Source organism: Patiria miniata, unplaced genomic scaffold (genome assembly GCF_015706575.1).
Source record: "Patiria miniata isolate m_02_andy unplaced genomic scaffold, ASM1570657v1 HiC_scaffold_7, whole genome shotgun sequence".
Classification (NCBI taxonomy): domain Eukaryota; kingdom Metazoa; phylum Echinodermata; class Asteroidea; order Valvatida; family Asterinidae; genus Patiria; species Patiria miniata.
The window spans coordinates 8,211,788-8,239,711 of NW_024037074.1; the positions used below are offsets into that span (position 1 = coordinate 8,211,788).

At 39.6% G+C, this 27,924-nt stretch overlaps 1 protein-coding gene and 1 long non-coding RNA gene across 4 annotated transcripts; both read right to left on the minus strand.

Annotated features, from left to right (window-relative positions):
* Window positions 1–923: 923 nt before the first annotated feature.
* Window positions 924–27,924, minus strand: LOC119745639 (probable cation-transporting ATPase 13A3). Of its 3 annotated transcripts, none has more exons than XM_038222144.1 (30): window positions 27,587–27,924; window positions 26,650–26,745; window positions 25,298–25,465; window positions 23,800–23,858; window positions 22,342–22,476; window positions 21,945–22,025; window positions 21,543–21,612; window positions 20,333–20,467; window positions 19,883–19,946; window positions 19,529–19,660; window positions 18,969–19,133; window positions 18,002–18,112; window positions 17,004–17,050; window positions 13,873–14,061; window positions 13,685–13,746; window positions 13,335–13,479; window positions 13,013–13,108; window positions 12,555–12,708; window positions 12,305–12,425; window positions 11,323–11,447; window positions 10,616–10,836; window positions 10,207–10,317; window positions 9,781–10,013; window positions 8,823–8,919; window positions 6,762–6,834; window positions 6,063–6,213; window positions 5,082–5,230; window positions 4,235–4,323; window positions 3,686–3,769; window positions 924–2,666 (listed from the first exon to the last, which is right to left on the minus strand). In XM_038222144.1, exons 2-30 carry the CDS (start codon window positions 26,707–26,709, stop codon window positions 2,544–2,546), a joined length of 3,450 nt encoding a protein of 1,149 aa, XP_038078072.1. In that variant the 5' UTR covers window positions 26,710–26,745; window positions 27,587–27,924; the 3' UTR covers window positions 924–2,543. The 3 variants fall into 3 exon arrangements, with proteins under 3 accessions (XP_038078072.1, XP_038078071.1, XP_038078073.1); XM_038222143.1 differs by having other exon boundaries at window positions 2,544–2,666; window positions 26,650–26,748; XM_038222145.1 differs by lacking the exons at window positions 924–2,666; window positions 3,686–3,769; window positions 4,235–4,323; window positions 5,082–5,230; window positions 8,823–8,919 and adding an exon at window positions 9,077–9,174 and having other exon boundaries at window positions 6,072–6,213.
* On the minus strand, window positions 22,931–23,446 carry LOC119745640. The gene is made up of 2 exons (XR_005273640.1): window positions 23,214–23,446; window positions 22,931–23,135 (listed from the first exon to the last, which is right to left on the minus strand). It is a non-coding gene; the product is annotated as an uncharacterized LOC119745640 (long non-coding RNA).

The following is a 27,924-nucleotide window of genomic DNA, read 5'->3' on the forward strand; positions in this document are numbered from 1 at the left end:
TTTATTTCCAACCGTGTTTCCAATAGTAAACCCTGGATAGGAAACTTTCTTCCTGTATCCTGATTGGATACCGCAATTGGCTAGTAATGGATTTTTATCGTGTACTTGGTGCTATATATTCACAACGTGCAGTACGTGTTTTCGCGATCATTCGTCCACGCCTTCTCGAAAATACCACTTTCCTTTCCAATTTGCTCATATTAATATGAAATATGATACTGCATGTTGTCTCGATAAGATCGTAACAGTTTGATTTCAAAAATCGTGTTTTCGTAACTCACGCCGTGCTCGCGCTGCTACGAATTGACTCTGTTTTTACCCCAGACACCGCATACAAAAATAAACGCTAATGTGTAACACATATCCAGGCACCAGACTGTTCCTCATTTGCATACTTGTGCAAAAATCTTGCACATGCAAATGATCCAATACCAGGGTGAGAGAGCAGGTAGTTGTGGGCGCGTACTGCTCGACACCCTGGGGACGAGGTTGAGTTCGCACATGCTGTGTCCCGTCCATTGATTTCCATACATGATGCTCTCAAAAGTGGTGAAACGCGCCCTCTTGGGTTGGAGCACGGAGCCCATACGGAGGCCAAGTGTCCGGAGAAAAGAACTTGTCCACATTTCGGCGCGGATGTGCGAATGCAGTTAAAAAATATTCTTAATGATAAACTTTCCCGAGTGGGGACTTATCATAGCAAAGACACTTATTAGACTTTAATTAATTTGCAATATTTCCACCTTTTCCAAATATACTGATACATTATTGGTTGATTTTTGATACATTATCGGTTGATACAGTATCCGTTCCGTGGTGATACATTATCGGATACAGTTATTTTGTAGTTACATTATCCGTCGACACGTGGTACATTATCGGATACAAATTTTACTACACTATCAGTCAATTTTGCTACATTATCGGTTAGTGGTACAACATCGGTCAATTTGTGATACATTATCGGTTGGTGATACGTTATCCGTTGGTTACTACATTATCAGTTGTTACAGTTGTTACAAAAGCTTTAAAAGATGGTTATACATGTACTTTCATAAAAATGCTGTTATAAAAATTGTGATTTCTTCCACTTTCATTTTACATACAATAGAAGGATACATTACACAATCCTTAAAAAGGTATACTGAAATGCTATTAATTCTAAAGCTTTGTTTTCGATATTTACATTCAATCTGTGCAACTGGTTTGTTTTTCTATTTACTTTGGCAAATGACCAATAGTTACCTGATTTCAGCATAATTTATGTTCACTGATATTTCTCTTCAACTTTTATTTTCTTAAACTTAACATCTAGGTGCCAAAACTGAGATGCCAGGTTTTCAAAAATATGCTGGAAAAAATGTTGCAACCTAACGCCACTTTTTTCTTTATATATCATCTCAATGAGGGTCAGTCATTGCAAAAATGATAATAACACATGAATCTGGGACTGAGAAACATTTCCAATTTTGTTAGGAAATAATTGTCTTGACTCTCCATAGACTTTGTACACAACTGATGAAAAGCTGCGTCAGGTTGCAAAAATCGACAATTTTCTTTATGTCAAGACCTTAACAAAAAAAACTCATCATAGATTGATTCAAAATTGAAATCAACATTATCTGTAAAGCTTCTGAGCGATCAGCTGCTCTCCATTTTGGTGACTAGAAACCAAACATAACATGGAAAATTTAATTGCTACTAAGAAAACAATAAACTTTTCGGAAAAAATGGCGCAGTTACTACTTTCAAATACTGCCTGCTATGTGCATTAAGACGGCAGTGCCAGAAATGTCCAATCTGTTCTGGAGATCAGCGCTAATGTGCATAAATGCTGAATATATCATACCTCAACAAAATACCCAGATGTACTCAGTTCTTATATTTAAAACTACAGTGAAATCTTGATAAGTCAAACCTCAAGGGAACAGGTTCAAAATTTGATTTAAGCAGAGTTTCGAGTTAATCAAGCAGGGTGATATCATTGTTATACTACTGAAGGCAATGGATTTTTTGTTTGATTTAACAGTTGTTTTGAGTTGTCAGAGTTCGACTTATCGATATTTCACTGTACTTTACATTAATTACTCTGACACATTTCAATGATTTTGAACCTACTTTCTGAAGTATAAAGGAGCAAAAATAATATGTACACCGATATAACAAACTGCATCATGTTCAATCGTCCCATTTCGGGTCCAAGGATTATACAAATCCAAGGGCAAATGCTGATTTTGGTATGATTATGAGTCCAGTATCTACAATCCCGGCCAAAATGGTTGGGACCTTCCTGAGCCTGCCACGGTCACCCACTCCCCTGTTCCCCCGGTCAATGTTGTTCTCTCCAGCTGATGGAGCACACACCGCGCAATGAGAGACAACATTGAACGGGGGCCGGGGGTTGGGCGCCCAGCGAGATTTGGCCAGGATTGTAGACATCATATTGAATAATTGCTGATTGCGTACAGGACAATAATATCTGCATGGTAACCCTAGTAAATGACCAGCTCCCTCTAGAGGTGACCCCTGGTCATTCTCACCCCTCAGACTTGGTCTCCGTGGCAGTGGTAGTCCATCTCTAGCAGTGTGTACTTGGGTGGTCTAGATTTCCGCCAGGCGGCGCAGGACACGAAACGAATAAAGGCAGGACTGGGCACTAGGATGTACTGAAATCATTCAAAAAGTAGGTTAACTTGGAAACTATACATCACTAACTAATGTGAGGTGGTGAGAAGCAATTTTGTTGAAGAAAAGGACAAAACTATGGGCATATAAAAATCCGACTACAATTACAATAATCTCCTTTACGGTAGGCTTGGGCCTTGCTCAGAATAAAATAGGATTAATCCCATATCTAGAATAGGAATCGTGATACCAATTTTTGAGGAATCAGTCCCCAATAGAATTAATTCCTGTTCCCTTAGGGATAGACTCAGGAACTTCATTGCCAAATTTATATGGTAACAGATCAATTATAAGAGAGGAATTACAATCTTGAACCCTCATTTCCCGGCATTTTTGCTAGGATGTAGCCTCAATCCTGCAAAATCCTCCAATTGGCCTCATGGAAAATAGCATATATAGCCTCAATCCTGCAAATTCCTCCATTATTTCCTAAATATGGTCCGTGCAGGGGTGACCACTGCCTGAATCCTGCAAAATCCTGCGGCAGTGACTGTCAATATGTTGAGGCTTGGCCAGTGACATCCTGGAGCAGTAAGGAGGATTTCAAGCATAATCCAGGCCTATATTTATGCATGGCTGAGCAAAAACAACACAAGGTCCGGCCCAAGACTTGACAAAGTGCATCAAGTAACGAAATCAGTAACGGACTTTTCTCATGTAACTTCAATCCTCCAAATTCCACCACTTTGGCAAAGAGGATTTTGAAGGATTCAGGGCGGTATAGGGTTGACCTTGCATTTGTGACTAAAGCAATACAGTTCCTGAGTGATATTACTGAGGTTTTCCCGCACAGCTTTTTTCCTCGGATGGGTAAACTTGGAATCAATTCTCAATGGAGTTGATGAATGAATCAAAATCGATTTGACTGATAAGCTTACGATATGCTAAGACTATATATAGTGAAGGAGAGTTCAATGGTTTGGTTCTCAGGCTCATTGGTTGCTACTCCAACAAATTATAAAAGAAAAACTTGAGGATGAGGTTAGTCTCATTGTCTTACCTCAATGACGCAAGAGAAGGCAAAGTTGAGAAAAGCAAGAGCAAGGATGCACGTCTTAAAGACGTAATCCGGCAGAACTACCATCTGTAATGAGATGTGAAAGTCCAATTTTTGTTTATTTTGATTGTTTTTGACTGGGGAGCAAAGCTGTCCGAGGCATTTTCGTTTTTTCATTTTGGGGGGGGGGGGGGGGGGTGGCGGGGGAATAACTCTGAATGAATATCATTGAATAAACACACACATATTTATTATACATGTAGTATAGGCCAATCCAAGCCCACTAACGACACTGTACACTTACGAGGCCCCCTTCAATGGAGGAACCATTGTGTAAGCTATTGTACAAAGCAACTGCTCCATAAAGGATTATCTGAACAATAGCTAGCACAATGCTGTCGCCATTGAGGGGGGCCTTCCTGAGTGCACAGTGATCTTGTGATTGGATTGGTCCATAGCAGAGCAAGTTTTTCCATCAATGAATGTTGTCTTTTGGACTTTGCAACTTTAACTTTTTCAATTTGTAAGCTAGAATTCTTTTTCTATACAAACCTCCATGACTCTCACAGTATGCGCTGTTGGCACATAGAGCAGCAACGTTGTACCAACAAACGTGATAATCAAGTATGCTGAATACAAACCTAAACAAGAAAAACAACCAAAAACACCAACATTTTGAGATTGCTGTTAACAAGTTGTAGTTGTAAAATTGTCCACTGTAAAATTTTCCATTGCCTAAACTCCACTTGAAAATATGAAAGAAGTTTGAACCAGGCTTTTCTGTGTGTCCAAGTGGAGCGGTGGTCCAATGGTTACGGTGTTCAACTCACGTGCCGTGGAACGTGGGTTCGAACCCTGACGGGGACCATGGTGCTTGTGTTCTTGGGCAAGGCACTTAACTACAATTGCCTATCTTGATCCAGGAGTATAAATGGGTACCTGTGAAGGTAGAGACCAGAATGCACTGATCTCAAGCTGCTGCAGAAACTGGTGGCCTGATGAACAGGGGTAATAATTGTGAAGGCTTCAAGCGCTCTGAGACCTTTGGTAAAAAGTGCTATCTAAGCACAACATTATTATTATTATGCACACCAGTGGATTCTGGGGGCATGGCCTCCAAAAAAGGTGGGGTTATTTTATTTTTTTATTTTTATTTCTTTTAATTTTTTTTGGTGGGTGGGTGGGGGGGAGGCGATGTGGGGGTTATTAATAACTAAACCAGAGGAGGCAAGATGCTGATTGATGCTGTTGTGTCTACTGGTCCCTTTTCCCTTAGTGTTCAATGATGCCTCTGAAATTAGCATGTGTCTCCAAGATTGCTGTTTTTTTAAGCGGTCCAAGTATATGCAGTCATACAAATTCAGGTTTGTCCAAACTCAGATCTGTCGTCTATACTCACGTAGTTTGTAGATCGGTCGACGGAACGGTGGTTTAGGAGTGTACACCACTGCCATTATGATATACTGAAAGCAGGAGATTAGGAATAGAGACGTCGTCTCCTGACATTTTCTGTTCCTTCCATCTGGGACGGGGACCAGGGGAACATACCTGCCAATTAAAAATAGTACCCAACATTTCTCCCTTTCGAGATTTTTCACTACTACACAAAAACTAAAATTTCAGACAGAAAATCTACTGTACAGTAGTATATCCAAAGGTTTCAAGACACCAAAAGTATCAATTGATTAGTGCCAAAATACATGCATGAGAAAAAAATTTCACTTTGAATATAAGAACAGGCAACACACAAGTGGGCCTGTATGGGCTCCATGCGCCAACAAAAGAGGGTGCCCTTTTACCTAGCAATGACGTTCCATGGGCAGGACACATACATTTCACTGGTTGACGCGCGCACCATTCCTTATGTGTGACGCACGTACACCAGGGGATTTGTACTGTACACGCAGTTGCCGCGCTTTGCGGCAAAGTATTGCAGTCAGGCAAGATGGCGTCGTTCGGTCACCCCCAACTGTACTTTCTCTGCCGGTGAGGGGGTACTTGTGAACGGAGCGGATACCACCCTAAGCCACTTTTCCTTTTACACTGTACTATAAAGGGAACAAATATTTGCTTGGCCAGTTTAAAACAAGTACATGTATCTGGACGGGAATGATTATCCGCGTCCAGACCCCAAGCCCGGTTTTAAACGTACTTGTTTTGAAAAATATGAAGTAAAACTGTTGAATAAAATTGTTGGAAATTTCTAATTTTTGACTTTTGTACCAGAAAGTTGTGGTTTTTTTTACCAAAAAGGTATATAAATGGGAATAAATATGTGCTTGGCCGGTATTAAACACTCAGTTTAAGACTGGTTGGAGTCTAGATGCTGATAATGACCCTCGCCTTTGGCTCGAATAATTATCGGCATCCAGAATCTTACCATGGCATTGCTTGGAGCACCAAGAACGTGGCTGTCTGGATCAAGATGACAACAATGATCTGGGACACCAGGGAGAAGATTACCGGTGATGTCATGAGTCTCGTAAACGGTCGCTTGACGGAGATCTTCTCATACGCTTCACCACGACTCACTGCAAGGACACCACACACACAAAAACAGTGAGAAATATGTAAAAGCAGGAATCAAAGGAAGGGCATATGGGGATAGGTCGTAGGGTCAAAAGTTTATTCAAGAAAATCTCCATGGATATTTTGTCCTAGGCTTCGATCATCAAGACTCATTCTAAAAGCACCCCAAAGAAAAAAAGAAAAACATATTGTTTACTGCAGAAAAGGGAGAGGTTGATGAAGTACATGTTAGAGGTTTATTCCAAAGAAGCATGTGTGGGCTTCATGACAACTCACTGCTATGACGACAAATGTGAGAATATCACTTGGTGTTGAAATTATTGGAGTCTTGATAGTTCATTCACAGGAAGCTTGTGTGGTTTTAAAAAGTGAGCCAGCGGGCACACTTTTTTAAAAACGGTTTAAGGGGGAATTAAAGTTAATTTCACAGGTTACTTGGAACCTTCCTATTGTCATTATGAGCTAGGATTTGTTCATTAAATTGGAGGTATGTTTCTAGGTATTTACCATCGTACTAAGATTGAATACTAAGGATTTATTCCAAACTTACCCAATAGTATAGTTAAAGTGCACAATGCCAAGTCTATGTAAGCGAACTGTTGATCGCTCAGTGTGGATGTAATCTGAAAAGGAATAAAGATGGAGCCACTTCAAACCTTGAAAGAATACTACATGTACATCATTTGAAGGCATGTAGGTTCATTTGCTTTTCATGCATTTTGTTCGTTTCCAATAATATAGCACCACTCAAAATCCTAAGAAGATGTCCAAAGGTTAAACCTGTTGAAGTTAGCTCAGTGGATGATACACTTTTTGAGAAAACAGTGACAAACCATGCACAACCTTTGATCACGTAACGCGATTTCGTCGATACCACTCTTTATTTCTGAAAAATCAGTCAAATTTTATTAATCGTTTGAAATCACCTACTTTTCTCGATTTCTTCCACATGACAGCATGCAAGCCAGACGGAATGATTTCACAGGGTGTTTAGTACCAGTACGATCTTTAATCCAAGTAAGCTTTTTTAATAATAATTTGGTACTTTGGGGATAAATGCAAATGATCCTACATGCCTTTAATACAACCAGTACAACCAGTGAGCAGTGCAGGAGGGGTTTCAGAGATTGGCTACCTTGGTGGGATTCGAACCCATGACTTCCTGAATGTGAAGCAGACAGGAGAGGGTTACAACCCTACTCTAGTGGACCAGGAACATTTTGTTTTTTTCATCAGCAGTCAACTGCATTATACCAAACAGACGGATGGGTCATCAAAAATGTACAAACATGTGATTAGGGCTGTGCATCTGAAACGGGGAGTACCCGACTGCTGACGTTAGGAACCGGTTCCAGATTATGGGATCGGGTACCCATAACCAACTTGACATATTACTTAGTAACTTCAGACAATGAAAAAGAATAGTTTTGAATGACGCTTGTGGAGAAGTTACAAAATGAAAACCAGGCTACATGGAAAAACAAAACAGATTCATGTTTATGATGCTTGCGAAATGCAATTTACACCATGAAGCTACATGCATTGAGTTCACTGTACGCACTTGTATCATGCTCATTGACACACCGATGTGGTAGTATTTATCACACACACCTTAAATGAACAATCTGTACACCAACTTCCGAGATATACACTTTGGGGTTGGCATTCTTCGCACCCGGGTTCCGGGTCCCCAATTTTGTTTTTCAATCAGGTACCCAATCCCCGTACTACCAGTGAATGTACACCCCTGCATATCATGAATTCTAATATCACCTTGATAACGTGAAAATGTTGGTTCAAGAGTAACCACTAGCCCTACCCACCCCATTTCTGAAGGAGGCAAAGCCTTCATTCCATTTCAATGTTAAAATGTTTTAAACCTAACAATGGTAACGTGATTGTAAATCACAAATACAATGGGTCATATTAATAAAAACTAGCAAATGCTAGAAAGTTTAAGCAAACAGCAAAAGCATTTACTAAGGGAATAAACATGTGCTTGGCCCATTTGAAACAAGTATGTATAAAACTGGCTAGAAGCCTGGTCGCAGATAATGGCCTGAGCTGAACATATCCGACAACATTAAACCTTCTTGTTTGATACCGGCCAAGCACATATTTATTCCCACTCATAAATACCTTATAGTAAAAAAGTGTCCAACGATTTTGTTTAACCATTTTACCTCATGTGTTGTGAAACACCCCTCTAGCTATGTTATGGTATGTGCCTCACATGCGTAGTGCTAAAAATATCCTCTTATGGAGATTGGCGCGTGCGCAGTACGTACTGCCCGATGTGGCGCAGAACACAGCGGTGCAGGAATAAAGTGTTTCAAACCAGCCGGTGTTTTATCAGCCGTTTAAAACCACCCATGCAATGTGACGGGCCCCCGGCCAACTGGAATGGGTAAACTGTCATTAGATATTTATGAATTTTGAGTAAAGGTATGCTTGGAATCCATATGAATAGAAGTTGTCTTTATACTGTGAAGCATTTAGTGGACAGCGTGGAAGCAAACATGAAATGCAGGCGGCTCACGATGAGCGCATGAACTGAACAAATTCACAAGCGATAACTCGTCATCAAGACAAGCCGACTATTGAAACTTACTGAGTAGAGAATGGTGACAGTAACAAACATGGTCATGGCGTAGACAGCGAGATATTGGAACAAGGCAAACGACGTCGCTAGTGCTGCCCTCCCATTCCTGATAAGTAAATTCAGACAATAGCCTTGTGTGTTTAACAATTGAGGGCGCGCTGTAAGAACGCCATTTGAGGGGAATAATCAAAGATGAATGTCGGGGTTAATTCATGAAATCTTGAACCACCTGTTGACTTCCCTCTAACTGGCTTGAAACTTACTGAGTACAAGATCATGACTGACATGAATTGAATCAAGCCGTACATGGCGAGGAATTTTGAACATCTCAAATGATGTCACTAGAGCTGCTCGCCCCTCCCTGATCGGAGAAAAACAAAATTGAGGCAAAGTAGAATGAAGTAGCTCAGACAGCATCTCATAAGCACGTGCTGGTATGGAGGGAATTCCTGATTGTAATTGGTGGGGAAAATTGTAGTATTTGAGTTTTGAGTCACTTCATGGCAAGTTAACTTTGAAACCTTGACATGGTGAAATCTTTGTACACAAGGGCTTAACCAAAGACTGACCACGCCCTCCAAAATTAAGACCACAACTTCCAATGACCACACCCTCCAATGACCACACCCTCCAATTACCACACCCTCCAATTACCACATGCTCCAATGACCACACCACTGACCACACCACTGACCACACCACTGACCACACTCTCCAATGACCACACCCTCCAATGACCACACTCTCCAATGACCACACTCTCCAATGACCACACCCTCCAATGACCACACCCTCCAATGACCACACCCTCCAATGACCACACCCTCCAATGACCACACCCTCCAATGACCACACCCTCCAACGACCACACCCTCCAATGACCACACCCTCCAATGACCACACCCTCCAATGACCACACCCTCCAATGACCACACTCTCCAATGACCACACCCTCAACCTTCCTCACCTAATAAGAAGTGGCACACATGAGATGTTTGGGATCTTAGACGTGAACGGTGAGGCAACGGATGCCTCAGCCTCCGACAGCGAGATACCAGCATGAGCGGTCTTGAGCGCTCCGCAATCATTAGCTCCGTCTCCACACATCCCAACGAAGTAATCCAGATGCTGCAACTCCTCTACCAAAGACATCTTCTGATTGGGCGAGAAGCGAGCAAAGATCGTTCCCTTGACGATGACCTGGAATCAACAAGGAAAATAGTGAAGATGAGAAGTCAAAGAATAAATGGAAAAGAGACACCATGCATTAGATTAGAGTCTTGGGGTACACCCGAAAGGAAGCTCTCCTAAGCCGGGCCAATTAGCAGTCATCAATGGTCTATATGCTCCTCATTGGGCAATGGGCACAAGTAATAATTGTTCATTGCCTTACGTTTTGCAGTTGATCTTGATGATGTTGCTGGATGGCATCATAGGTAGCTCCATCTATAGCATAGTGGGTCCTGCAGGCTGCTAGCATCGGACTGACTTCATCTTTGATTGTCTGGAAGAAATTGACAGCATTAAACAAGGGCAATTCAAGGCAATAAAAACTCACAGTTTTCAACTTACAATGTTTATTTTTTTGTTAGGTCATTGCAAGAAGTTTTGACAATGTTTTGGAAGAAAGGCATTATTGCCAGCAATGGGTACTTTATTATGACTGAATGAGGAAGGAACCAATTAAAATGATTTATACATATCAATTTAATCACTATCCAGGTAAACTATGCACCCTCGAAATGATTTACAAAATTGGAAATCAGCCAATTTCAGAAGTCACAAAAGTTTTAATTTCGGACCTTCATTTCCAGAGCCTCTTTTTCGTTGTTTCTGAAATGATTCTTGGTCTTGATTTGATCGCCAGTGGGGGTATGATCTTTGTCAACTGCCTTGTAAGTCAGTATCGGTGTTGAATCGTCGCAGCATTCAGGCGTTTCAGCTTGGATATGGATGACCGTATCGTCCGGACCGCACATGCCCGACTTACAGGCGACGTTGATAGCAGTTAGTAAATTATCGCCTAGGAAACAGACAAATTATAAGGTCAACAAGCTCAAACATTTTGAGAACAGGCAAGCTGTGCAAATGTGAAAAGCAAAAATAGGGATGCTACCAAATATCCTGTGAAATTATTAGGCCTGAAATGGTAGCATTCGGAAGAAGAAACCAACAAAGGTCATTTTAATTAAATAGTGTGTCCACTGCCACACTTTTTCTCAAGCATCGAACATAGAATCAGTTGTGAGCCTCAAAAAACTTGCCATGTTTGCTCTGTTGTTTTTTTCAAAATTAACATTGTCAACTGAGCTGTAATTTATTAAACAGGTTAGATGCACCTTTCTTTAAGATTGTGTGCAATTTTGTACTTCCAACAACAAAAAAGCACAAAAAGCACATGATTCTATAAAAAATTCTATTACCTTTATGATCAGGGTCAATTTGAACATGTTAAGAGTGACACAATGTCTGGCATGGATGGTGTGACAAGATTTGCTGTGACTTTTACCTGTGATCATGATTGTTCGTATGTTGGCTCGATTCAACTCTTCAATGACAGGTCTGGTCTCTGGCTTCAGTTTATTCTCCAAGATCATCAGACCCAAGAATTCCAACTCCTCCTCCACATTCTTCCTGTAGAACAATTAAACCCATCAAAAAATGTCCTCTCAATTCCAACACCGGGACATTTTTCTCCTTGAGAAGCTTTTTGACACATTACTGAATTTATTTTGTGCTTTTCTGCATAAGCAATTTCTAAGCTTTAACAAAATTATTTGATGTCCATAAATACCTGAGACAGTTTATCAATCCCTATTGGTTGAGAGCCCATGAAGTGGGTGGTTTAAACTGCCAGTAAAACACGGCTGCTTTCTGCGCCACATTGCGCAGTATGCACCAATTTCCATATAAGGCGATTGTTAGCACTATGCGCGCGAGGCACATACCATGGACATGGCCAGAGGGGTGTTGCACAAAACATAAAGTCAAACTCTCGCACAAAATCTTTGGAATTTTGTGAATTTTTGACTTTATTGTTATAACTTTTTGACTTTTTGAGTCTTTGGCTGAGGCCATTATCAGCATAGACATACTTGTTTAAGACCGGCCAAGCACATATATATTCCCATATTTCAAAAGTCAATACAACACACAAAATCTATCTTATTTGTAGTTGTATGAAGCCCACGAGGGCAATTGCCAAGCTGTAATCACTACAATTTCTGTCTGAAATATTTAATATTAACTCTAGCAACTGATTTTCCTTGATTCATATCACAATAATACAATGCAATTTTCAACGATTACTATACAAAAACGGATTGCAGTTTGCTACACTGCAGGCCGGTTCAAATTTCATGCGAATTTCAACGCGAAGCGAAGTTGTTAGGGTAACAGCAAAACAATGTAACTTCAATTACTGATGTCATAAAATTACTTTGCTTTCACTTTCGCATTAAGTACGTACCAGCCTTAAGACGTTTAAATACCTTTGCATATTCTTAAGATTATCCAGAGTTTCTTCAGATTGGATAGGTTTCCAGGCCAAAGCTAAGACTCGGAGGCCATCTTGGGTGTAGTTACTGAGTACCTGCTGAAAATTATCAGGAACTGCAAGAAAAAAAATCTGCAGATTTCTTCAAAGACACAAACAGGATTTTGAGGTTGATATTCTAATACTGGCAATATTTAACTGTGGAGTAAATTCACGACAGTAAATGTTCTTTTTGACATTCTTACCCGTTTCTGGTTTTGATAACGACGAGATAATCTCTGGTGAGCCCTTGACATAGGCAACCACGCGATCATCGCCCTCGGTCTGTGCAATGACACTCATCCGTTGCAGGGCAGAGGAAAACGGAAACAGATGTAACAGGGAGATACCGTAATCACCCTGGCAACAACAAACAAAACCGAGCCCAAAAAAATTAAAAACTTGCTGGGAATCTAGGGGCGTTTTTGTAGAAAAAAAGGAATAGAATTACCTCAATCGTAGCGAGAGTTTGATGTATTTAAAAAGAATTTTGATCAGCTTAACTGATCAACAAGAAAACTTATTTTTTTTTTACTGGCATTATGTTTAACATGAACAACTTGTGATGTTGATGCTGTGGTAATCAACCATAATTGATAAATAGAATTATGAAACCCATCACAAGAATGTAGGATCGATGTAAGCAGATAATGTCAGAAGTTACCTTTTCTTTGTACGAATCATCCATCTGTATTACGTCCTTAGGCGGCTCTACTTTGATGAACTTTTCTCCTGAAGTTCTGTCCGGTTCCTTGAAGGTCTGAAAAAGTATCATCAAATAAGTTTTTTTAAGCTTTAAACTTCAGATAACAAGATGAGCTAGACTCAATTAAGCTGGTCTAGGAGCGCACAAAATTCTACTCGATGATTTAGAATGGCTATAAGTTGCAGTGACTGACTTAAAGTCGTTTCATGCATCCGATCTACACAAGTGAAAACGGATAAAATCTGAAGTATATGAATTAAACATCAAACTGATATTGTACCCATTCTGTGGCCTGGAACATCTTCAGGTCGATGGGGTCACCTGACAACTCGTCGTTGACGACAGCCAATGAGTGGCATGTTGCCATGGTAGACGTGAATGGACCAATAGGAAGGCTGGACACTGATGTAGTCATTGGAAGAAATCTGAAAAGAGGTCGACAGAATGCACTAACATGTACCATATGAAGTTGTACTATGTCTTTCACTGAACACTTAAGAATTTTTTTTAAAACTTTTTAGGTAGTGGTTGAATAGGTTGCCGGGTGGTCTGCTACACACTCATTTTTCAAGCAAAGACAAAAATTTTCAATTTCATAATTTCGATTCATCTTTTAAATTTAATTGGCACCTTCCATTCTCAGCCGTTTGGACTCCCAGTAAATCCAGGCCCTCTTCTGTCAGAGTACCAGTCTAAAAATTAAAAAGCAAAAAAAAAAAAATTCAGGAACTTTACAGTTAAACCAAAAATCCTTTTTTAAGTGTTTTGAAAAAGTGGACCCCAAATTTATAGAATGACTCCATTATTCTACTCCTTACCTTATCAAAGCAGAATATATCAATGGTTCCACTCAGGTTGATTCTCTGCGGACTGATGCAGAATATCTGCTGTGCTTTGAGTCGTATCTGAGCGTAGACCATACCAATCGTCAGGGCTGCCGGTAGGGCCGGGGGTACGGCAATGGTGATAGTGTCTAAGGCTCGGATAATGATCCGTGAAACTGTCGCCTACAACGGGAATCAAAATGACGATGAATCAAGAGTTGTATTTGAGTTGATTGCCAAGTGACCCTGCATGTCAAACAAAGATAGTATATGGGGGAAGTGCAGACAAGCATGCAAGGCAAGCTTTCGAGGGAAACACCTGCTATTAAACTAAAATCAGCGAAACTTAAAGGCATATAGAATCATTTGCTCTACATGCTTTTTGTTCGTTTCCAATATTAGCACTCGAAACTAAGAAAAATGTTCAAAACCTAACCTGTTGAGGTGGGCACAGCTCAGTGAATATTACACTTTTTGTAAAAACGTGGGGGGGGGGGGGGAATGCTTAACCTTCCGATCACAAAACATAATTTCGGTTATAGCACTCTTGGGTGGGTTTGAATAGCTCACTTGGATCAACTAGGGTTAGCCCCGTGCCGTTTGATTAGCTCTGACGTCATTCTCGGGGCTCACCCTGGTCAGCCACCATAGACTCTGCTCGCGGAGCAGAGTCAGTGGTGGAAATACCTTACATGCATGCCTTGTTCATTCCCTAGAAACTGACAAATATGGCGGCCGGAAAGCGAAAATCTCAAGTGGACCAAAAAATCAACCTTATTTGAAGTCTAAAGGTACTTATTTAATGAGTTCATTGTGACTTTAGAGACTATAATTCCAGCCCAACTTTTTTGAATTTTGCAATCGTCTGAAAAGCAGTAATTTTCAAACTAAGACCCAAGCCCGAAACGGGCATTTCGTCAGTGGCTATACGGCCACGGCTATGAACATTACGTGAGGATCGTGTTGGCCCGCAGTTTAGCATTCGATTAGACCGGCTGTCGTGGCGCACAAGTCTGCCTTTACCCGAGTCGATCCAGGTGAGCTACTTAAATGCACTCAATATTAAAAAAAATCTATCAATTGACTGATAATACTATTGATATTATATTTCTTCCGGATAGTAATAAGCCAGACGGGATAATTTCACAGGGTGTTTAGTACCAGTACAATCTTTAAGTTAAGGAGAATACACGAGAAAGTGTGGATTCGTAATTTAAGAATTCACGAGGCGCGAAGCGCCGAGTGAATTCGTAAATTAAGAATCCACACTTGCGAGTGTATTCTGCGACTTAAACCATTGCGTCAACAGAAGTATTGGAAAGAATGCTGCAACCTGACGCCACTTTTTTCTTCATATATCATCTCAATGAAGGTCATTCGTTGCAAAATGATGATAATACATGAATCTGGGACTGAGAAATGTTTCAAATTTTGTTAGGAAATACTTGAAATGACTCTCCATAGACTTCGTACACAAGCGCGGAAGTGGCGTCAGGTTGCAACATGTGTCCCTGGCATGTTTAGCATGTGTATCGCCACACCCGTACAACCAAGCCATTTTGTGTGTATAGGCTCCTTACGACAAAATGGATAATTCAGACGACGATTTCTTTCTGACTAAAAGTAGTTTTTGCAGTGACGGCGGCGAATGTGACAGTGAAGATGCATTGGTAATTTTCGGAAAACAAATTTTCACACAGACGGTCTTATTCAGGCTCATTATGGGGAACAATTGTCCGACTTGTTCAAAGTGTGGATTCGTAATTCCGAATCCACACTTTACGAAAGATTCTTTGTTCCGAATCCACACTTTGTGACCAGTGTAAGAGATTCGTAGATCCGAATCCACAGTTTTAACAATAGTGTGACGTCATAGCAATGGTTTAATCCAAGTTAGCTTTTGGCTAATAATTTGGTAGGTTACTTTTAGGATAAATGCAAATTATCCTTTATACCATTATAATATAGCTGATTTTGGTACAACTGACATTTCTGTTAACGCAATTATGGGTGAATCAAAACAAACTGAGCTTGAACAAATCATACACATGCCAAATATATAACCACACACAGTACACCAAAATAAACCATGTTATTCTAATCCAGTGTGCACATGTAATTACAAGATAGGACTGATGAGCAATTTACATTTATCACAAGCATGCACATTCATGTGCTCGTTTTCAATGCCATAATGTGACCAATAACATCAAATTTAAAGACATTTCCGTCACTTTTCGGGTATATGTAGCCTAAGGTGAGATGAAATAAAAACGACTATTGTTTCTGTCATGAAATGAGTACAAAATGTACTTTTGAGAGCTGTTTTTCAGGTCCAGTTTCGACCCGACTGTGTAAAAGTCGTCGTTGCAGGCAGCAAACAAAACACAGTAAATCGTGACGTAATAAACAGGACTCCCGATGCACAGTAGCACACACGAGTCCTGTTTATTACGTCACGATTTACTGTGTTTTGTTTGCTGCCCGCAACGACGACTTTTATACAGTTGCACGTTCGGGTTGAAACTGGACCTGAAAAACAGCTCTCAAAAGTACCTTTTGTACTCATTTCATGACAGAAACAATAGTCGTTTTTATGTCATCACACCTAAGGCTACATATACCCGAAAAATGACGGAAATGTCTTCGAGCATTCCACAACCTCTTTAAGAAAATATGGGATTATACTTACTCTTTTATGTGCAAATCCAAAAATATGACAGCCAACAAATGAGAAAGATATAATGATCAGTGTATATTAACCAAAAGGACTGCCCACGAGGAATGAAATTGAAAATAAATGCATGATGAAGTTTCCAATGATTGTAGGCAAAATCACACGATATCAAAGATTGGTGCAACAGTGACAAAACTTCAAAAAGGTTTAACCTTACTGTATAAAAAGCCAGAATTACTGCTTTTTTGATTGTACACTCAAAATATATGAGCACAAATTCTTAATTAAGCATAATTTTTTTAACCGAAAGTCAGAAGATTGATACCAACCACATTGGCTTATTAACTGAGCATTTTCACTTCAAAATCGTCATTGAAACCTTGATCTGTTTCCAAACTGTACAGTTCTTGGTAAAATAATTTAAACATAAAAACAAAACAATACTTACTCCTTTTAGAAACATCACGATTATGGCGTAAACAAGTCCAACGAATGCTGTAAATTATAAAAAAATATTTCCCAATTCAAATAAACCTGCAGTTTACTGAAACTGTAATACGAGTGCATGATGACATCATTGCAGGAAGTATTCCAATTGCAATTCTGTAACATTTATTTGAATGATGCCATTCTTTTATACAAATATGTACAAACATACAAACATGTTTAAATAATATAAGGAGTACAATTATATGATACAAGCTGGTTTACCCGATCATAGATCGGGTAGGGCGTAGTGTTGGGGATGAAAATGTGGGGAGTTAAATGTAAATGGGGGATATAGTTGGGGAGACATGCAGTTAAAGAATAGCAATTTCTGTGGTGTGATCTGAGGCAATTTCTGATCACTAAAACCAATTTGAGCAAAAGATCATCTGTGAAAGTTTTGAGTTTTGAGTAATTGAATCAGCTACATGTATTCTGAGCAATAGATGATGTATGTACACAATGATTAATAAAGTAAGTAACTAAATGTACAAAAGCTAAGTGCTTTTGTACCCTAACCAATGTTCAGACAAACATTAAAACTGTGATATGGACATATGGCAAACAAAACACAACCTGAGACAGACCATGGACAGACAAGACAAGCGTGGGACAATTAGACCAACGGTTCACAAAAACACCTTCATTTATGAATATGAGTCGAAGAACTGAGCTCTTAATTTTTTCAGAAAGACGTGAAAGACGATCTAAACTATTCCAGTATGAAATTAGGTTTTGCCCTTCACCGACCTGAAAATCACTTGGGTGGGACTCGAACCCACGACCTCAGTGCAGATGTTTTACCACTCGACCACCGAGTATACAGTGTTTAAACGTCAGTGGAGGGCAAAACCTAATTTGATTTATATCACCCCGACACACAAATTCCATCTTATAATATTCCAGTAACGTTTTAGATACTGAGTTTTGGAACAGACATGGCTAATAATGCAAACTCACCTATAACAGCCAGCAGACCAACGAAGCGTAGGGCGTCTCGATACAGTCTGAACTCCATGGGTTTAGGGTACATGATAGCCTGAACTAGAGAACCTTTCGCTGTGGAATAACCTGAATCAAAATAACCGAGAAAAGCCAAAAAGAGAAGAAAAAATGAGTAGTCAGAGGAAAACGAATGCGTCACTTGCAGTGTCAAATTTCTTCACTTACCGAAAATGCAAATACAGTCGTTTTTTACTATACTCTCGAGGACAATGCTTTGTGTTTCCCTTTGTCCCTATAATATAACACTCTCCCATAGACTAAGCACACAAACGTACTACAGACGACCGTTTTGAACAAAAGACCCAACTACTGAGGACTGAAAGGACTGTTCTCTCGTTGTGTGTCGGTCCTCGGGTGTTATGTAGAACATGTACATAATGTACAAAATTTGGCTGAACACGTCTATTTTTATTTCGACATAAAATAGACCTTGTGCATACAGTGCCATGATAGAGGACATGACTTTGTTCCTCCGTGATATACATAAGTATAGAGACTGCCCCTGAATATAAATAACAACACCTACCATCAGTGATGGCGCCCTGTGCAAGCGGTGTATGGTTTAAAAATGAGAATGTCCAACTTGTTATTTCACCCTAACTTCACTCTAACGAAGGATAGTTGGACTACTCTAGTTGACTATTTTGAATCGTACCACCGGGCACTTAACGGTTCCATCGCTGGTTATCAATAGCTGCCTGCACCATAATTATGCACAGCGCAGGAAGCCAGGATCAAGGCATTTTGTGATGACATTTTGACCAGCGTTTGACTGTAGGCGTTCGCATGTTGCTATTAGTGCCCAGGTGTAAGTTGCGTCACAAATAAACAATTAGTCGACTAATAATGGGCCTCATCAGAACTTGCACCAAGCTGTATGAATTATGTCCGAGATTGAAGCAACAAAAAGCCAAGATATTACCTGTCTGTACAACCACCGCTCTGACTTCATCCGTGTCCCCTTGTCTGGTCTGTATCACCTTTGTACCACAGAATAGGCTGTGGCGTTTGTGTTCAATGGGACAGTACTCAGTCATGCAGTCGCCTTGATGTGGGAGGGGGGTCTTTGTCACTGGTACACTCTCCCCTGGTTACAAATTAACAAGTCATAATTCAATCACCTGTGTTTACTAGAAGTCATTAAACTATTATTACCCCTGACCAGTGGGCCAACAATGATTTCAGTGTCCTGCAGACCCCAAAAATGTAGTGTCCACAGTTTGCTGAAAGGGGAGGAAATACAAAATAAAAGGAGAATCATGCCTGGATATTGCGGTAAAGTGTCTTGCCCAAGAACACAAATGACACCGTCTGTGTAATAACAAGTTTCAAGGAGCATCAATGCTGGCTGGGCCTTATCCTCCCCAATAGAAATCTTATTACCAGAGGAACTACCATGCCTGCTTATTGTAGTAAAGTGTCTTGCCCAAGAACACAAATGACACATTTTGTGAGCTTTAAAGAAGTGCAATGTCTTGGTACCTGTGAGTGAGCTCTCATTGACGATGCAGTTTCCACTGATGAGGACAGCATCACATGTCATCATGCAGCCATGATGAGGAATAATGATGACATCCCCAGGAACTAAGACCTTCTCAGATACCTCAATGGCCTCTGAAAATCAAGAGAAAAAAATCAATTCCTCTCCGATCACCTGCAACATTTTTTTTTCATTATGTTATGCAATTTTTGTCAATAAATGTTGGTTTACGTGTATCAGTCAATAACCAGTTGATCATATTGTTAAAAGCATAGGTGATTTTGATAGGAAACCAATGTTTTATTCATCTTCTTATGAGCTCCATAGTTTTTAAGAATATGTTTAACTGTACTTACTGTTAGGACGCAAGACTTTAACCACAGTGTCTGACTGCACCATGCTGCGTAGTGTCAAATTTTGCTGTTATTAAAAACAAAAATTAACACTTTGATGACAAAATGAAACAGGAATTTTCATGAAGAACATCACTACCCATTTCCAGGAAACATCTAGAAACTGGACAGATACAAAAACCTTTCTAAATGCTTCATATTTTAATTTGCATTTTCGTCCTTGACATTCTTTTTTTTTTGCAGTTGATTGATAAACGGTACATCTCAGTTTTATTTCCGAAGCAATTTAAAAAGGCTTTAAATTGCTCCAATTTGACAGATTACATGCTGAAGGATAAAAGCTGAAAGATAAAATGCTGAAGGACAAAGTTTCATCTTCATCAAGTATTTCTTGAGAAACTCTAATTTACAATCTGAACCTCGTAATAACAAGCACCAGCATCACACACCTACCTTTCTAGTCGTATACAGAGATATAGCAATAGATATAGCCGACATGATGAGAATACATGCTGAATAGTAGATATACTCATCAGCAAACCAGACAGAGACGCTGAAGATTTGAAAGATGTAGAACGGATTCAACACCTGCAGAAAAAACACAAAGATTTCTGGGGGTTTTTATCTTCCAAAATTATCCCTGGGTATAAACACTCAGAAGAAAAAGAAATCATTTCACAGATTTAGATTTTAAAACCTTGATTGATTTTGAATTGGCAAGCATGTCAGCGTCAGCAATGGAAAGATTAACACATTTCCAATTGTCATTTCAGAGGTGCATTGAACCAACTTATAGTGAAGATTTGAATTGAGTACATGAATTTAAGTTCAATGTTTGAAACAGGAGCAATTTCGCCAAAATATCAACTATTGCAGTCGTTGAGAATGACTCGAGAATAACGGAATAAATATGTGCTGGGCCGGTTTAAAGCACTATCTTAAGACTGGATTAATAACCGAAGTCAATCCTTCAAACAGTCAAAACAAGTAAAAAAATAAATATTTTCCAATGATTTTGTTCAACAGGTTAACTTCCTGTTTTTTAAAAACACCCCTCTAGCTATATGTTATGGTCTGTGCCTCTCACAAACAACTCCTTATATGGAGATTAGAGCGCGCATTGCATGTACTGCGCTATGTGGTGCTATATAACCAGTGCAGTGTGAATTTAGGACTATGAAATATGGACTCATTGGTAGTATTGCACATGCCTAACCGAGAATTAAAAACGTTTGACGACTAAAAGGGACCGGATTTCATAGGGTCAAAATTTCACTGGAAAACTGTTTTAAGACCAGCCAGCCAGTCTTTATCATCCGTTTATGACCGGCCATGTGACGGGCTCTCAACCAATAAGAATGAGTAAGCAATTAGGTATTTCTGAATATAGAAAATTAATACACAAAGGCTGCCTGTCTGAATCCAAAATCTATTTGAGTCAACCATTATTTATTGGGGTCAACCTGAGTAGTTCCCAAAAATATGGTTTAGCAAGACTCTAGAACGAGTCTGACATGGGTGTCAGCCTGTCAGGGGTCAAAAACAATTGGAGCTGGTGGTGAGTTACAGTCTGGCCAAATCCAGTAAACCCTTGTGAAAGATGAAGAGTGTTCATAATGTTACACAAGAGAGGAACGAATTGCGATATGAGAATATTACATACCTCTTGAACAAGTAATACTGGGATGGAACGCACTCGAACATAGATGTCATTCTTGCCATAAATCACTTGTCTATGTGACAAAAAAACCGAAAGTTAGTTCCATTGAGAGTTTTGTGGTCATGTGTGGACATTTCCTCTGCCCTACAGCTCCTCTGCCCTACAGCTGTGAGACACTAATTAAGTCTAATTAAACAACGTTTCTTTAAAGAAGTCTTCAGTTTTGTTTTGTTTTTTAGCTTTTTTCCTGGAAATATATCTTATGGTATTTGCAACTTCACCTCATGAAAAAAAGCATCCAATTCCATCCTCCACTTAGTAAGTTACAAGGTTTTTTTGCTTATTTTTTCAGGATAAGAAAAGTACAAAATATCAATTTGCATTTCATAACAGAAAGAGTTTTACCTTTGTTCGGATTGAGATTCTGACAATCCATTAGCATATTGTTCCAAGAAAGCATTGCATGGCGTGTTACTCTCAAGTCCCCTAGTGGTTGAAAGAAAAATTACTTCATTTTTTAAAACAAAGTTCAATTTCAATCTTTTCCTGCATGAAATGTTAGGGGATTTACTATAGTTTCAAAACTGAGAAGCAAGTGGGTTTGCAGGAATCAAATAATTATCGAAACTGGTGGTGTGCATAAACTCTGTAAATCATCACTTAAGTAATGATAGCACATTGTGATTGATTTAGTTGAAAAAACGTATGACTGCAAACATTAATTGTGTTAAATGACACGTAGGATATATCAACATCTTGTCAGCTGAATTATTTTCATATTAATGATCTTTTTGTCATTTACCTGAGACGAAATATCTCATGCTGAGCAAGATCCAAGATAAAGAAAATCTTTTGAAATTTGAAAAATCTTAGATTTCCGTCTGCATCAACGACATCCTTCTTAAGAATGGTGCGAAGCGTTTCACGACTGCAGCCACTAAATAAAAAATACGAATATTGCTAGGATTTACAATAATCTTATGATAATAAATTTTGTCATACCTCTGTCTTTATACTGTATTTTCATTGGCCCAGGACGATCACCTGACCGGGCGATAAATATGCATGGCACACTCCCGTTGTATATCACATTGTGATATCACATGCATGTAGACTAGTCCCCGCCCCACAGTCCAAACCATTATGCGCGGACCGCGATTAAACCAGACTATATTTGTACTCACTGGTACCCCGCAGTACTTTCACATTCCACAATATAATGTATAGCAGTGAGGGAGCAGTGCATTTGCAGACGATATTTACTCTAATTTGGCGGCCAGCGACGAGCGGCATTAAGATTGTGTTTACGTTTTGACTGACTCTAGTAACGGTGGCTAGGCCTTCAGAACTTCGGAAATGCAGAGCTGACACAGTTAGTTTTTTCGTATACGATCCTCATCAGCCTCAACATGTCAGCTGAGCCCGGAGGCACAGATTCTCCGCCCCAAAAAAGGTTTTTGAGCCGCTCCAAACAACAAATAAAAGATTTAGCTTTTGAACAAGACTCATCGAACACCAAACGTTGTACCCAACTACGCAGTCCGCGTTGTACGAGAATTCTGCGAAGAAACGGGCAGGGACACTCGTTTCGAGACACTTCCTGTGAAAGAACTGGACAGTCTGCTTGATAAAAATTTCTTTCTTTTAAGGGTCTGCATCATTGTCACTACAAACCAGGTTTTTATTCATTGTCCCTACCACTATAAAATATGCCAGGGGATAAGATTTTTTTTTATTAAACTTGTAAAACCTTTACCCCAAATTTCCCTGAACTTAAGCTTGTTTTAATGCCCCTACATCTATATATGTTGAAAGAAAATTTTCAAAAATTCCTTCAGTTTGCCACCCTTAATTTCCCTTAGTAAAACAAGTAAAACACATCATTAAGACAGAGGTATGACAAAACAGTTGTTGACTGATGTGATGTGGGATATGACGTTTTGAACACCCTCGGGGACGCATAGCACCCTCGGCTTCGCCTCGGGCGCTATGCGTCCCTCGGGTGTTCAAAACGTCATATCCCACATCACATCAGTCAACAACTGTTAAATGTCACCATATTTTCATCAACATAATTACATCTACCCTTGAATGTTACAGTACACGGAACCGAAACATCTTGTTAAAATTGATTTGCAAACAAAACTTACAAACTCTGGCTTGTCATAATTCAAGTATTTCATTGCACAGTTGTTAAGTCAATAACAAAGTCGTCTGAGCTTGGTAGCATTGCTTTACTGTGTCTTATCAGTGAACTTACTCGTTATCTTTGATGAGGTTACGTCGAATGTCACAAACATGATATCGCCGGTAAATGTCCTGTTAAACAAAGATTGGAACTCAACAAGTTTGACTGAAAACTGACCTGTGTGAAGTCTGGAATTTGTACAACATGAAAGTCAGATAATCAAATGTGAGTAAGTGCAGTACAGGAGTCATATTGTCCAGAATGAACCATGTTTGCCTCTCAACACAAGTTAAGGGGATAGATAGCAGTTTGATGAAATCAAATAAAAAGTAGATTATATAAAAGCGACAACTAATCCTGGATATTGTTTTGCTTCGGTAAAACCATGTGGTAATAACTACTGTTTAGAAGATATTTAGTTCTGAAAAGAACTTGTCCTGCTTATTATCAACTTCGCTAAGTAGCTTTTGTTCTGATAAGGCCAAAAAAAAAAAGTCTCCGGTTTAATCTGGTATGCGCGCGCGTCGCCGTAGCCATCCGCGTCGGCAAAATGAAAAGGTTTTTTTTCAATACAAGATGATGTTTCAAACCGCCAAACTCACTGGTTTGACTGGAATTCTGCTGCTGCACAATTTTAACGTGTTTTTAGAAGGGGTTATGATCGAGAATAAGATTTATGTGGCCTCTCTGGACTCCCATATATTTGCAATAAGTTTAGTCGGGCACCATTTGCAGTCATCAGCCGACATTTGAAGCCAAAAAAACCCCAAAAAACAGGTAAAAAAAAAAAAAAAAGCCACCTCGCCGCACCACTTTTTGGGGCAAGCTCCATACCAGAAACCGGAGATTTTTTTTTTTGGCCTAAGAACAGTCCTGCTTTAAGTTAAAAAAGAACATGTCTTTGGACTCAACGTTTCCACTAGCCTGCTCTAGTCATCGTCCTGGCTACTTTGCAATTTTTGTGTCATTTTTGTGGTGTTTGTGCAATTAATGTATGCAAACATCACAAAACAAACCTACCTAATTAATATGAAATCCCTTACTTGACAGTATAAGTGAATAATAGTCTCAAGCATCCTGTGAAATCATGGCACCTGGTGTGCTGTCATTTTCAAGAAAAGTTGAATTTTTGAATCAATTTCCAACGATGGTTGGCCGACCACTGTTGACTTAAACACAGGTGCTCCCATTGATTAAGTGAATTGACATGTACTTTATGTGTATAAATTGGACCCACCAGTTTGATAATGCAGCTTCAGTTCATAATTAGATGGCTTATTTACTGCTGGAAACACATACAGACAAGCCCAAAATGGCTACTGTGTCAGATGTACACAAACTGACACATGTTGAATTTTTTGGCGATGATCTCCCTGTTGGATTTGGTTGATAAATACAATAAAAACATTCTTTTGACAGTTTCTCCAGTCCATATAACCTTTGAAACTTTATTAGTAAGCACTTACACATCTCAAAATGCCTTAGACACCATTTTTCATGAGTAAATTTCATAATAAAAATATAGCGACAGATTTTACAATTTTTTTTGCTACAGATTTCTTGGTTGTACCTTGATGAGGACAAAATCTGCCTCTTTCAGATGACAAGGTGCACACATGCACTTGAGCCGCCAGTCTTCTTTCCAGTAGAAGACGAGGAAGAGAAATCCCAAGGAGAATACAGCAACGACGTAGCAGACAGCAGTCTTTAGTGGGTTCTTCTTATATCCACAACATTCCTGTGTTACGATAAAGACAGCTTAATCAGACTAAATATTTTAAAAGTTGAACAAAGAAATTCACTGGAGGGGGTTTGAACCTGCGACCTCCGGATTACCGCTCCAGAGCTCTACCAACTGAGCTATCCAGCCCTATGTTGGTGGTGCCACATATTGTCATCTTTGTTCTAGATTGCAATTGTACCATGAAACATGAAATTGTGGGTTTTATAGTTTTTTTTAGAACCTCACAAAATTACAAAAGAGATTCCTTGTCACATGATGCAACCGTAAACTTACTCTTACTACTTGCTGACTTTGCCATGACATCATAAAACTGTGAATTGATCAATTAAACACTGTCTTGTTTAAACAGGAGTCTTGGATGTATTCTGCGTGCCCTGTTTTGAAAAATGGAAAGTCTCAGATAACCTTTTCAAATAATAAAGTAAAGCCCAGAGTTCAGACCATGTGACATTTGTGTACAAATTGTGGTCAAGGGATGCCCACTTTCGGCAACCTGTTCTCATCGGCACTGCATGTATATCTCTTGAAATATGAATAGTTTAAAAGCGTTGACATAAACCAGGTGGGCCAAGTAACATATGTGAACGATGTTTAAATGTTTGGGTTGCCAGGCGATTGCCTGTCGGCATGACGTCACAGGTCACATGGTCTATAATAAAACAAAAAAAGTTGAGCCTTGTTTCAGAAACCCTTTTCACACCTACTCTCATGCATACGAAATCCATCTTAAAACTGCTCAGCTCCGATACAGCACCGGCTTGTACTATGTAGTGCCAAAAATCTTACAATAGGCTAACGCCAAAAAAAAACAAAAACATGTTTCGCATCTTTCTTTTTTTGAGACCGCCTCCTTTTTTCTTTTCTTTTTTAACCGAAAAAAAATGATAAATTTTAAACAGTGACATCATTTTCGCCTTTTTGTCTCTTGCATCTAGCCCATTTCAAGATGGTAGGCCTATGTCATTTCCTGAGTGCAATGGCAGCAAATAAAAAAAAATGGCAGCAATTTTGAAAATATAGCCCAGTCGAGCGGCCATTTTAAGAAAAAAAACAGGGCCTCCCGCTTCCTTTTTTTTGCAAACAGGCAGGACGCTTAAAATGTTTTTGTTTATTGGCATAAAAGTAGAAAACAATAGTGATTCACAAAACTTTTTTGAATGTTGCAGGTCGACACTTACGATATTCTCGTTGGAGTCCACCTCTGCCGTTACCCATGATGCAACTGAGCTTGTTGACATGGTGACAACCTCTCAAGTTTGTTTGGAAACTTCAGTCTGCTTAAAGTGTGCAAAAAACAACATATTCGATCATTTATAATGCACACATTCAATGCAAAATACACAACATGCAAAGGGTAAAAGTACTGTAAAGGTATCGATACTGCTCTGACAACGTGAGCTGTCATACGTGAGCTGTCATAGAGCAGTATTCGATCACTACTGCACAGTACATAAATGTAAGCTTGTATGAGACTGAGAGTAACTTCCAGTTTTGTTAGCGCAGATGTGGCAAGCAGTCTGAATGTGAACATGGCCGATTTACTTTAAGACGGTTATTTCAGTTTTTGTAAGGATTGATCAGTGTGGGAAATGTAGGCACATATTAGCCCCCCCCCCCCCCCACTTATTCAAATACTAAAGCACAATACATGAATGCACATTGCACAGTAGAGAAATTAAAAAAAGATTTCCACAATTTAACCAAACAAAAAAGGCTACTTTAGGCCAAAAAAAAAAGTCTCCGGTTTCTGGTATGAGCGCGCGTCGCCGCAGCCATGCGCGTCGGCAAAATGAACAAGTTTTTTTTTCAATACAAGATGATGTCTCAAAACCGCCAAACTCACTGGTTTGACTGGAATCCTGCTGCTGCACAATTTTAACGTGTTTTTAGATGGGGTTTTGATCGAGAATAAGCTTTATGTGGCCTCTCTGGACTCCCATATATTTGCACTAAGTTTAGTCGGGCACCATTTGCAGTCATCAGCCGACATTTGAAGCCAAAAAAAAAAAAAAAACAGGTAAAAAAAAAAAAAGAAGCCGCGTCGCCGCACCACTTTTGGGGCAAGCTCCATACCAGAAACCGGAGACTTTTTTTTTTTGGCCTTACAGTACTTACCTGGCATGCCTAGCCGATAGCCTCAGAAATGCTCAAGCGCATCAGTGCTGAACTATCTACCCAGCCAGCACAATAGGTACAGTGTGCATTCGAGAGTATACACACAAAACCTGAAAAACACGTATATGCCCCAGGAGTTTTCAGGTCTGATCTGAGGCAGTGGTTGAACTCAGTGTAGTTCAATGTGATAATAAAATGGGCACTGCTCAGAGATTAGATATTATAACAAATATTGAATGCTTCGAGTGGTGTAGTAAAACTAGCCTCCCGAGGTGATCCATGGACTATTCTATTTTTCCGAGGCGAAGCCGTGGGAAAATAGAATGGTCCATGGATCA